At 43.4% G+C, this 12779-nt stretch overlaps 1 protein-coding gene across 1 annotated transcript in view; it reads right to left on the minus strand.

Annotated features, from left to right (window-relative positions):
• The window catches only part of LOC125008392 (helicase ARIP4-like), a 51493-nt gene extending 38808 nt beyond the window's left edge, over positions 1–12685 (minus strand). The window contains exon 1 of the mRNA XM_047585611.1: positions 12564–12685. Within this exon, the coding sequence (XP_047441567.1) occupies positions 12564–12666 (103 nt within the window). The 5' untranslated portion in view covers positions 12667–12685. The remainder of the gene's footprint in view (positions 1–12563) is intronic.
• Between the last annotated feature and the right edge of the window lie 94 nt (positions 12686–12779).

Below are 12779 nucleotides of genomic sequence, written 5' to 3' on the forward strand. Positions count from 1 at the left end.
GAAGGAAGGAAGGAGGGAAGGAAGGAATCTATCGAGATAAAGATCAAGACATAATCCACAACTTTAAATAAATAAAGAGTTTTGTCAGGCTGAAATCTTGGAAGGTCTCTCTGGTCTTCCTGTTACAGATACAGTATATCCACATTATTTCAGTATTGACGTGGGAAACTATAAACTACAAGAGCAACTTCCACCCAAAATCAGGGACATATCACTTCAAATGATCTGCCAAAACAATAAGAACATTTGACTTTCCAAGTCTTTAAAACAAGTAAATCTCCTCCACATTTCTCCAAACTAGTGTTTTTAGACCAAAAACCAGCAGGTTTGAGTTGAGACTCTCCACTCAGTAAATAAGTAAATATATGAGTGAATTAGATCTGAATTTTATCTGATATGAAAAGGATCAGATGCTTGAAAAAAAAGGAAACTTGGAACAAAACACTCAAATAAAAAAATCAATGACTCTAAATAAATCAATTTTAAATTCTAAATGTTGACTTGGATGTATGTCGAGTTTGTTTTCAGAGAAAATCAATTTATTAGACTAGTTTATTTTAACGAGAATATTTGCCGGCCGATATATCAGGCCGATACTTGCATTTTTCACTGGTATCGTTTTTGGCCGACACACGGGTTCGTTTGCCGATACATATATAGATATTTTTTTCCCTGTGTCATTTTTATCATGTAACTGGAGAGAGAATGAGCAGTATCGGCTCCAAATATTGGCTAATGTAAAAAATTAAAAAAATGGTATCGACCCTAAAAAATCCATATCAGATACATTATACTTGTATCTGTAAATGTGATGTGATACTGTAGACGATGATGTGAGTGACTGTTTTTAGACGTTTGTAGCCGGTAGCTACAGAACCAGCTAATGGGTTTCCCCAATAAATGAATAAAGACATAAATCAGACAGACAGATACAGGCCTTGACCTAAGATCTCGCTCATCCTGGCGAGGTTTCAGTTTTTCCTAGTTGTTCTCCGTTGGGAACTGATCCTGATCCTGCAAAGATAAGATGGTCACGAGTCTTAAAGTGGTGATGAAAGAAGAGCACCACCAGACGTAGACGTCATCCGAGACGACGTGGAGCTGAATTAGTTTACAACTTAAGGGCTGATGTCAGAGGAGAGACATGTCCAGAGTCTGATATCATATCGGTTGTAAAACATAATGACAGGAAATAACTTTAAAGGCTGTGGAGAGCGCGTGAAGACGTTTTATCTGAACAGCTTCTTCATCTCTACATGAATGGAGGGAAGTTTGAGGTTTAACCCATCACAGACTTACTTGACTTGTTTCTGTAAACGAGCAAAAACTGGTGGAACTTGTCTCCATTAACGTCCAGATATTTACCAACCTGACACAGACGACTTCCTTTACTCCTTCAAACCATCTGTCTTCTCTGGCTAAGGTCAAGTGTAGGTGTTACTCCCTGCAGAGACGTATATTATAGAGAGTCTGATCTGTCCCTCTGTGCTGATTGGTTCTGAGCTGGTCACATGTTTCATGGGCGCCATGTTGGATACATCTAACCAATATTCACCCACAGAGAGGTGGCAACAATTTAGAAAAAAGTTGGATTAAAAGTTAAATATGCACATGCTCAGTCTATGGCTCCAGCACAGGATCAGGAAAACACGGAGGAAACTCCACCGTTTCCCCAGTGAACAAAAACAGAGAAAGTTATGGAGCAGAAGATTAAAAGGAAGAACTGGACGTCAGCTGGTTTCTCTCTATTATGTGATGAGGTAAATGTCAATGTCTCTGTTTGACGTTTGTTAAGATTTTATATAGAAAAATAAAGTCACACCATCATTAATGTGAACCTTGATCTCAAAAACACCACTTTACAAATGAATTAAGTCTGAAGTAAGCCTAGCCTTATGCTAGCTCTATGCTAGCCTTATGCTAGCCTTATGCTAGCTAGTTATCTAGACTAAAGACTTAGAAAAATAGCAGCTAGCGTCATATATACTGTGAAACCCATGTGTTCATGTGATTTATGTCCATGTAGATGGACACATTTAATTGACGTAGCTTTACCTTAAGTTACTGCTAAGTTATTATGGCTAGCATGCTAATGCTATAATGATAATTTGAACCTTTTAACGGTGATGGATGAACACGGGGACTGAGGAGAAGGTAAACACAGCCCCATGACTGATGAGGTGATTGGGCTACAAAGCATTTTACAGCTCATTTAAGATATTTAAAGGAAGTAGACGCTGGGATATTTAAGTGAGGACCTTTTACATATTGACAGACGTTGGTAATAACATTTATAGGCCCGTTAATGGTGGAAATAAGACATTTATTTCAACATAGAGTTACACTGTAGAATCTAACCTCTGATGTAGCAAACATGGCGCCATGATTTGAGTTGGACAGACTCTCTCTAAAATACGACTGTGAAGACCTGGATGATGTTTATAAGCTGAGGTAGTGAAGCAGAGCTATGACATCTTTGTCTCCACAAACACCAAGCGATCGACGTTCAGGTGAAACAGCACGAGGACGAAACTTTCCCACTCTGGAATGTGTAGTTCCAGGCTCTGAAAACGTCTCCATCGGCCCGTAATGAATCCAAAAGAGGTTTGGATACACCAGGACCAAAGGAGGTGAAAAACACAAGATTTACTACTTGCTAAATAAAGTTGCAGGTCTTCTAGGGGAGGATCTGTTTTAAAGTAGGCCACATGAAGCTGCAGCAGACGTACAGTGCAGCTGGTGATTAGCCCAGATAACTTAGAAGTCAAATCCAGCCAGAAAACCACTTGATTCGCTGCCATCGAGCTTTATGTAACTTTATATTCCCCCAGGAAAACAGGCCAAACTGTTCTGTTCATGTCAGGCTGTAAAATAAGCGTTACATAACGTCCAGTAGACTTCTGCTACGAGGAGACGCTTCGTGTTAGCGAGTCAGACGCATTCCTCTTTTCCTTCCTTCTTCACGTGACCCTTTTTAAACCACCTGGACGTGTCAACATCTGCACAGACATAAAGTAGAAGCCCTGCAGCGACGCACTGGAACTCATGTAGAAATCTACAGGTGTCAATTCAACGTGAGGTGAGATGTGTTCGGCAGAGCTTTGATTTACACCACTTGCTTGTATTAAACTGCTCTGAGCACGTGAGGAAAATACCTCAGCATGTCCTGGACAGTCCTCCAGCCAATCACAGCGTCAGAACAAGTAAATTAGGAAAATGTTTACATTTAATAAATTATCGGTTTAAAAAAAAGTGAGTGTAATTTATTGCTGTTGAGTCCAGGGTTTCTGTGTTGTGTTCTGACCACGTCTCTGAATAAATAGTGGATAAATTAGGGGCAGAAGTTATTTTAATTTAAAACGTGCAGTCTTCATAATTTACGTACTTGTGGACCAGATTAGACCCTCTGGCGGCTGCTTTTGGCCCGCAGGCCGTATGTTTGACACCGGTTATTTCCACTCAACATCTTTTACAACAGACTCTAAACTTCTCACTTCTAATCCAACTCCACGTTGCTCAGACGACGTGTACGACGACTGTTACTCTTCTATCCACGTCATGCTAAGCCCCGCCCACAAACGATCTGATTGGCTCGACATATCATCAGCTCTCAAATGAGAAACTACAGATAAATTCTTCTCCAGAAAAAAAAATAATAAATAAAAGTTGCAGAAGAAAGACTTTGACAGTCCTCCAACCAACCAGAGCCATTTTGTCGTTGATAAATTCAACTCCACGTAAAGCCCCGCCCACATGATTTGATTGGCTGAACGACATCAACAAACAATGATCTTTTTAATCCATTATTGAGTCAATTAGTTTCTGAGAAGTCGATTAATCCTTCGGTTAATCTTGAAAATGATTCCCGACTAGCATAACATCACAAGATTATCTGAAGCCTCCAGTGGCCACAACTGGTACTGCAGAGCCCAAACTGGACCAAAGCGTAACCACCGACCCACTAACAAACAACAAACCCTCCAGGAACGGTACAAAACTATTAATGCACCATTTAAACAGACTCTTACCAAAAGTTGATCTATTTAGTCAATTTATCCACTAAGGTTCATGTGAACTTTCACTGCCAGACATGAAACTCTAACAGGAAACTGTGCCACATGCATGAAATGATTCCACACAAACAAAACACAATCAAGATCTTCTCAGAACACGTTGTTATTCTCAGACCCGACCAATCGAACCAGTAATCATGCACAGAAAAACCCAAACTAGAGAGTGAACTTATGAAACATGAAAACTGTTGAAACTCTCTTGAAAGGTTGAGGAGGGTTGAGAAGGAAAAAAAAACATTTTGTGTTGTACCTCCCACCCCTACACAGTCCTACCTTACGTAACCCTCACAGAGCAGGAGGGCCGAGGGGGGGGGGGCTCCAAGGACGTCTGATTCAGCCGACGCTGCCTCCTAGAGAACAGCTTCAGCCGGGGAGCGAGGAGACATTTAAATTCAGCGAATATGGAAACCTTATGCTGTGAGATGAAGGATGATGGACAAAGACAGAGGGGGGGGGGGGGGCAGTCTGTCTGATGCCCTAAAACCTCCCCCATCACCACAGGGGGGAAGGGGCACGGTAACCTAAATGTCTAAACAGGACAACATGTGGTGCCCCCCGCCCCCTAGCTCATTAAAAACTGGTCTTAGTCTGAGTCTGAGAGGAGCTGACTTTACAAATAAAGTCAAACAACTAAAGGCCTGAAAGATGTTTGGATTTAATAACAAAAGCTTCACGAAAGTAAAGACACATATCGGAAACAACACAAATCTCTCAAACTGAGTCATGCTAACCACTGCTAAAGGTTGCCAACGCCGTGTTAAGGGTGGAGCGTTTTTGGAAATCCACCTGATTTTGATTTATAGATCTATATGAGCAGAAACACACGTACAGATGGACATGCTAGACCATTAGCATCACCATTAGCATCACAATTAGCATCACCATTTGCATCACTGTTAGTATCACCGTTAGTTTCACGGTTAGCATCACAAGTAGCGTCACTGTTAGTATCACCGTTAGTTTCAGAGTTAGCATCACCATTAGCATCACCATTTGCATCACTGTTAGTATCACCGTTAGCATCATCATTAGCCTCACCATTAGTATCACCATTAGTTTCACGGTTAGCATCACCATTAGGATCGCGATTAGCATCGCTGTTAGCATTGCCGTTGGCATCACCATTGCCATTACTACCTGTGTGCGTATTAGCTTCACTATTAGTGCTGCCATTAGCAGTGCAATTCGTATCACCACTATCATTGCCATTAGCATCTCTGCTAACATCTCCACTAGTTTGGCCATTAGCATCACTGCTAGATCACCATTAGCATCAACACTAGTGTTTCCATTAGCATCTCCGCTAACATCTCCACTAGTTTGGCCATTAGCATCACTGCTAGAGTCACCATTAGCATCAACACTAGTGTTTCCATTAGCATCTCCGCTAACATCTCCACTAGTCCATATAAATATCAGTAGAACTGACACATGTCAATGTTCATGGATCATTTGTCATTTAGCTCATATGGGTCATTGAGTCCAATCGTCTTTAATTTGATGTGATAATGAACATTTTCCTGATCCTGATTCCTAACGAGTGCTGCAGCAACAGTTTGAGGTTTGGGTGAGAAGACAAGAGGAGAACAGGTGCACGCAAACGCTAAGCACCCGAAATACCCACTTTCCATATGTTCCCAAAGACGTGGAGTCTGGAACGCCCCTGAGAGCGAGAGGCGGAAAGCAAGAAATAAAGTTAATGATATAGAAGTGGTGGTGGTGGGGGGGGGGCAGTGAGAAGACAGCTGCTTGCATAAGCTGGCTTACATAAGATCTGGCTAATAATGCCACTGTACAGCTTACTAGAAAAGAAGTTACACAAGATGCCGAGACGCGTCACACAATGTGCTGCTGTACATTTCCTTTAAACACAACGGCTTCACACGTCGCGTTCAGCTTCTAACACGACCTCATTACAAACCCTGCAGGAGCTCAGGCCAGGTTTAAACTTATCACAACACAAGGTCCTACAACAAAACTGACTGGACACAATCTGTTCTTAAAGCCAACAAACAGCAGGAATGTGTGTGGCTCTGCATGTCAGAGGTGGACCGATGCCGGTCATGAGGAGAATATTAAAAAGCGGCTCTGAAAGTGGATATTGTATAACGCCTCCTTTTAATATTAAACTGGCTTACACACTCAGACGATCTGCATCACACACCCGCTTGTATAACAGAATTACACAATGCTGAAGCCTGGTGGAGGCTGGGGAGGGGGGGTGGCAGGGGGGAGACAGGGGGGGAGGCAGGGGGGAGGCAGGGGGGAGACGGGGGTTAACCAATCGAGTCAGGTCACTTTCATCCATAGACAAAACACAAACACACAACTACACATTCAGCCATGAACCTTCATTATTATTATTATCAGCTCGGGTTAAAGTTTTATTTCCTGATTTATTTACTAAAAATAAACATATACGTGTCATTAATGATCAAACTGATGTTTAAACAGGACAAACATGAATTAAAACTCAGTTTGTTTTAATTAGTTCTGAGTGTGACTGAACTTAACAATAATAAAGTCATGAGCATCACAGATTAGCATCATTAGCATAGCGCTAAACTGGTAGAAAGATCAATCCCTCCCTTCTCTCCAGCCAATCATGGAGGCGTTAGAGGGTCACTGAGTTTGTTTAGGGTTGACGTGGGGACATCATGGGGGGGAGGGAGGGTCCTTTGACCTCTAGATAGAAAAAGCTCCAGCAGAAGAAGAAAACTGGACTGAAGCCAACGAGCTGAGTTTAACTATTTCATTTGAAAAGATCATTGACCTTAGTGTCGTTAAAGCATAAAGCATTTAGATTCATTCACTTTATTTAGTTCAGATGTTTAATTTAATTAGTGTTAGCCATAAGCTATCAGCATCTCCGCTAATATCTCTCTAGGGTTTACATTAGCATCATCATTAGCATCTCCACAAGTGTTTACATCAGTATTACCACTAACTTCTCCACTAGCATCACTGTAAGTGTTGCTATTAGCATCATTATTAGCATCACCATTGGCATCACTATAGGTATTGGCATTAGCATCACTATTAGTGTCATCACTAGTGTTGCTATTAGCATCACCATTCGCATCTCCAATAGTGTTACCATTAGCGCCACCACTAGCATCACCACTAGCATCGCCATTAGCATCACCGTTAACATCTCCACTAGTGTTGCCATTAGCATCACCACTAGCATCTCCACTAGTGTTGCTATTAGCATCACCACTAGCATCTCCACTAGTGTATCATTAGCATCACACCAACATATCCACTAGTGTTTCCATTAGCATCAACATTAGCATCTGCTGTTGACTAGCTTCACCTTTAGGAAGTGTTCACCAACTTCTTCTTCTACTACTTCTTGGAAGTTTAGAAGTTTGGAGCTCCAGGTTGTATTACTGCCCTCTACAGGATAAAAGTATTAACGTCTCTGAGGCGTCTGTGTCTGTGGTTAATGAATTTCCTCATCTGTTTGGGTAAAAGGTTTTTCTTATCGTAAACATTGCGACACGTTGATGTATTTACGACACAAACGGTTTGAAAGAGGAGTGAAAGAAGCAAAAGTTTGGAGACAGATCCTCATTGAATAGAATGAGAATCTGTCTCCAAACCTATGAATATGTCAAAGTGGAAAAACCCCAGAGATTCATCATCCAGAGACACGCTGAGATTCTCCAGGACACTGAGTCAGGACTGACCAGCAAACGTGTTGAAAATAGAACAACAACACAACAACACAACACGGGGCTGTGATACAGAGTAAAAAACGACGCATGCAACAGCGAACAGAACGTGCACACAGATCAAAACAGCGCAGTGCCTACACAACACGCACAAACATCAGCGGAGAAGACAGTTATCAAAGCACACAGAGCTAAGAAACCAAGACCCCTCCACTCTCCTCCTCCACCACCTCCTCCTCCTCCACCAAAACCTCCTCCACCTCCTCCACCTCCTCCACCAAGACCTCCTCCTCCTCCTCCACCTCCTCCTCCACCTCCTCCTCCACCAAGACCTCCTCCTCCTCCTCCTGCTCCTCCACCTCCTCCTCCACCAAGACCTCCTCCTCCTCTTCTCATCCACCCCACTCCTCCCCCCTTCCCCCTCTCCCTCCTCCACCTCCTCCTCCTCCTGCTCCTCCTCCTCCTCCACCTCCTCGTCCTCCTCCTCCACCAAGACCTCCTCCTCCTGCTCCTCCTCCACCAAAACCTCCTCCTCCTCCTCCTCCTCCACCAAAACCTCCTCCTGCTCCACCACCTCCTCCTCCTCCTCCTCCTCCACCTCCACTCCTCCTCCACCACCTCCTCCTCCTCCACCTCCCCCACCTCCTCCTCTCCCCAATCCTCCCTCCACCCACCACCTCCTCCTCTCCTCCTCCTCCACCCCTCCTCCACCTCTCCTCTCTCTCCCAAACCTCCTCTCCTCCTCCACCTCCTCCCTCCTCTCTCCTCCTCCTCCACCACCTCCTCCCTCCTCCTCCTCCTCCTCCCTCCTCTTCTCTCCACTCTCTCCTCCTCCCCTCCACCCTCCTCCACCTCCTCCTCCTCCTCCTGCTCCTCCTCCTCCTCCTCAGTAAATAAAGCCTGGCTCTCATTGCTCGGTGCTTCTCAAACTTTTTTTTTGGTCGTTCCCCACTTTGAACTTTGAACTTTGAACTTTGAACAAGCTCCTCCTGAAGCAGAAATCCTGACAAATGACACGTTTTTTAGGATCAATAACACCAAAGAACACGAGAACCAACAGAAAATAAAAGTGCAGCTGTGTCATCACTCGCATCAAACAGCAGAAGTAAAGTACAGAGAATAATGAAACGCTGGTTTAGTCACTTCTCGATAAAGCAACAAAACGACAAAGCAAATGAATTTGTCAAAGTTGAAAACGTTCCTGCATTAACAGATTCAATGAGTCTGTTTTCACATCTTTTTCAAACAGGGCAACAAGCTCGACAACAGTTTCAGGATGAACCCTGGAGGTTAGTTTTACCTTCAGACTTTTATTACGGTTTAAATCGTGTCTGATTCATGGAGACAGAAGCACAGAGAGTTCACGGTAAGTTAACGTGAAGCTGAGCAGAAGGTCCAGGTTCATCTGTGGAACTTTCCTAGAGTTTCTCAATAAAGGAAACTGGAGTTTGTGAGTGTTGTGTAACGTCACTCCTGCAAACATACATGTTACAGTAGAGGGTGCGAACGTGACATCACAGTCAGCTGGAGTCTCCATGGTTACGGCCACTGAGCGGCAAAACAGCATGAGCTTGAATTAGAGACTTTAACAGAGTCTAAATTGTAAAATTAATTAAAATGATGAAGAGCTGTTGTGTGACTGACTGAACCAGCAGATTTAAAAGCAGCCAGAGATATATTTTATATATTTTTACAGAAATCTGACAAAGAACAGAGAAGTAAATGTATCACTGCATTAGAAGAAACAACTGGAATCCAGACTCAGAAACCTGGTGTTTTTGGTTCATTTAGTGTCAGATAATATTAATTTATCCTGTATTTATTGATGAAGTCAAACCTTAAGTTACTTCTTAAGTTACGTTCTGGAGGGATAAGATAAGTTTGAGGATGTTGTTGTTTTGTCGACGATAACTACTTCAGTTCCAACAATAAATAACAACGAAACAATAAATAAGAATATGTCGCATCATTCCTCGTCAGCTACAGTAAAGCTCTTAGCGTTAGCATCTTTTATTTAGCCACATTTATCAGAACTGAAACTAAGTAAAACTGAGGCTAATCCACTTTTCTAAATCCACACTAGTTCATATGAATCATTGAGTCCAATTGTCTCTAATTTTTCCTGGTCTCTGTATTTACTGACACATTTCACCATGTTGTTGCCCCTCAGAGGGCGTGGCTTCAGGGGGCGTGGCCCCCAGGGGGCGTGGCCTCAGTGCATACCCTCTACACACCTGTAGCAGCAGCAGAGCAACATGTGTTTCTGTTGTGTGTGAACGCTGCTGCTTAATTCTGAACGTTTGGTCTGTTTCCCTCCAGACGTCACTAAAAACACGTGGCTGCTTTATTTTTCCCACTTTCATTGGAAAAAAAAACGCAGTAGACGTGGTTCGGTTTTTTCTTGTAGCTCATCTTTGTACCTGCAGCTCTGCTCAGTCTGTGTGAAGACAAATGACGGAGCAGCTAAAGAAGAAGTCGCTGACATTTTCCTCTCGCTCATGTGTGAAGAGAACATACACTTCCTCCACGTCCCACGGACGAAACCTCGTCACTGGAGACAAACGTGTCCTCCGCCCTCGTCCCCGTCCTCGCCCCCCCGCCGAGCTCGTTAGCAGGAACAGACTGAACGTAAGAATAAACCGAGGGAAAGAACAGGGACGACGCAGCGGAACCGAACCCGCCGACCTCCGCCAGCTTTCCTGGAGACACGGCACGAGTTTACGCCAGAAAAACCCCACAGCACAGAATGAAAGTGTCACAGAGAATGACACAGAAATGAAATAATTTACTCTCAGTTTACTGACTGTGTGTGAAATCAGGGCCTAAAGAACGTCCTCACATGTCTGACTCACTGAGCTGAACATTTACCAGTTGGTATTTACATTATTTGATTTATTTTTAAAGTGGAAAAGGTTGTAGCCATACAGCTAAGTTCCACCTCGAGTCCCATTGGCTGCAGAAAAAAATAAAAATAAAAATAATTATAAAACCACAACTGAACAAAAACAAACAACAAATAGTGCACAGATACAGACCAAAGCTACAGAGAATGAATTATTTAAGAATGTGTAAAAATCTCTTTGTTGGTACTGCACGTACCCGCAGTCTATTCACGCTGTGCTTTTATTTTGAAGGGGCGGGGGTTTTGTTTGGAGATGGCGTTGGAGTTTTCTTGGACCCTGGTTCTGTTAGAGAGCTCTTCTCCACACACCAAGCAGAGCAGAGTAAAACTAAATCCAAAGCAAAGAGAACCTCTTGTTCCATCTTAGACCAGGACCTTCACCTCTGTGGGTCCCCCCATAAAGCTCAGACCAGGAACTTCTTCTGGGTCACAACTTCCTCCAGGACTCACTTCAGATTGATTTTATTTTTATTTTCCAGTGTTTATCCATCACCACCAGCGCTGTCTCAATCCAAGCATCATGACTTACTCTGTTGTTTGAAAGCTAACAGGTAGGTGGACAGATTAATCAGCTTCCTGCCGCCCTCTAGTGGAAGAGGGTGTAATTGTTCTTCCTGTCGCTAGATGTCGCCGGTGTAAACGAACCAAGACTTATAATTAAGGACGTAAAGAAGAGACACAGATGTGTGATTCCCTTTTTAAACAACAGGGGGCGTAGTCTAGTTTTGAGTTCATGTGTTCGATGTCATGTGACTGGACCAGATCTGCTGATGTTACTTAAAAGAAAAGAAAAACATGTAAATCCCAAACTAGGAACACATGAAAGCTTTAGTTCGTTTATTTCTATTATTCATTCAGTTATTTTGATGCTGGATTTCTTTTAAAGATACATTTTTTATAATTATTTTCATGTGAGTTATATTTCACAGTTTATGTTACGTCTTTAATTTGTGAAAGAGAAAATATAGTTTGTAGTTTTTATTTATCTAAATGTAGATGTTTTTTTAAAAATATGCATTTGTTAATAGTTTGTGTTTTGAAGTTACATCCTACATCAGTTTGTTTTGTCTGAGAAACAATTAGAGGAATCATCTGTGTGTTTCCTGTTGTTGTGTTATTTGCTGTTTCTTGCTATTGTTGTTGTTTTTGCCGTTTATGTTGTTGCTGTGTTTCTTGACACATTTGCTAATGTTGCTGTAGTTCCTGTGTTTGTTGCTGTCTTGTGTCTTTGTCCATCAGTTGTGATGCTGCTCTGTCCCTGTTGCTCTTTAACCACTGAACCACTAGTCAACCAGGACCAGGACCAGTCAACCAGGAGCAGACAACCAACCAGGACCAATCAACCAGGACCAGTCAACCAACCAGGACCAGTCAACCAGGACCAGTCAACCAACCAGGACCAGTCAACCAGGACCAGTCAACCAGGAGCAGACAACCAACTAGGACCAGGACCAGTCAACCAGGACAGAACCATAGACAGGACCCAAACAACCAGGACAGCACCACCAGACCAGACCATCAACCAGACCAGTCAACCAGGAGCAGACAATCAACCAGGACCAGTCAACCAATACCAGTAAACCAGGGCCAGTCAACCAACTAGGACGAGTCAACCAGGACCAGTCAAACAGGACCAAGACCAGGACCAGTCAACCAACCCGGAACAGGACCAGTCAACCAACTAGGACGAGTCAACCAGGAGCAGTCTTGTCGGTAACATCGCTACAAACCCACTCACCGTCTTTAACCCAGGGAACGGAAATATAAAACACAGAGACTCGGTCCTGTCCTCTCTGGTTTCTAAGGTCGGTTCAGTCCAGAGGAAGCAGCTGTTCCTACTCCTGTCTCTGTTTCTGTCTTTGTTTCCTTCGGCTTCATTCAACTCAACAACAACCAACAACCGAGTCTCACCTTCGGGCTCCGGATCCGCGTCGAGTCCGTCCAAGGAGCCGGGGACGAGAGGAGGAGGCTCAGAGACCGAGAGACCGAGGGACCGGGTCTGGTCCGGGTTCATGGACGCGAAGGAGGGTGGGGGTCGGTCCTCATGGTCCCTGGAAGCTCTGCACGCACTAAAGTTCCGGAGAGAACCGCAAGAGACGAAGAGACAAACACACAAAGTCCCTTCAT

Source organism: Mugil cephalus, chromosome 1, assembly GCF_022458985.1.
Source record: "Mugil cephalus isolate CIBA_MC_2020 chromosome 1, CIBA_Mcephalus_1.1, whole genome shotgun sequence".
Classification (NCBI taxonomy): domain Eukaryota; kingdom Metazoa; phylum Chordata; class Actinopteri; order Mugiliformes; family Mugilidae; genus Mugil; species Mugil cephalus.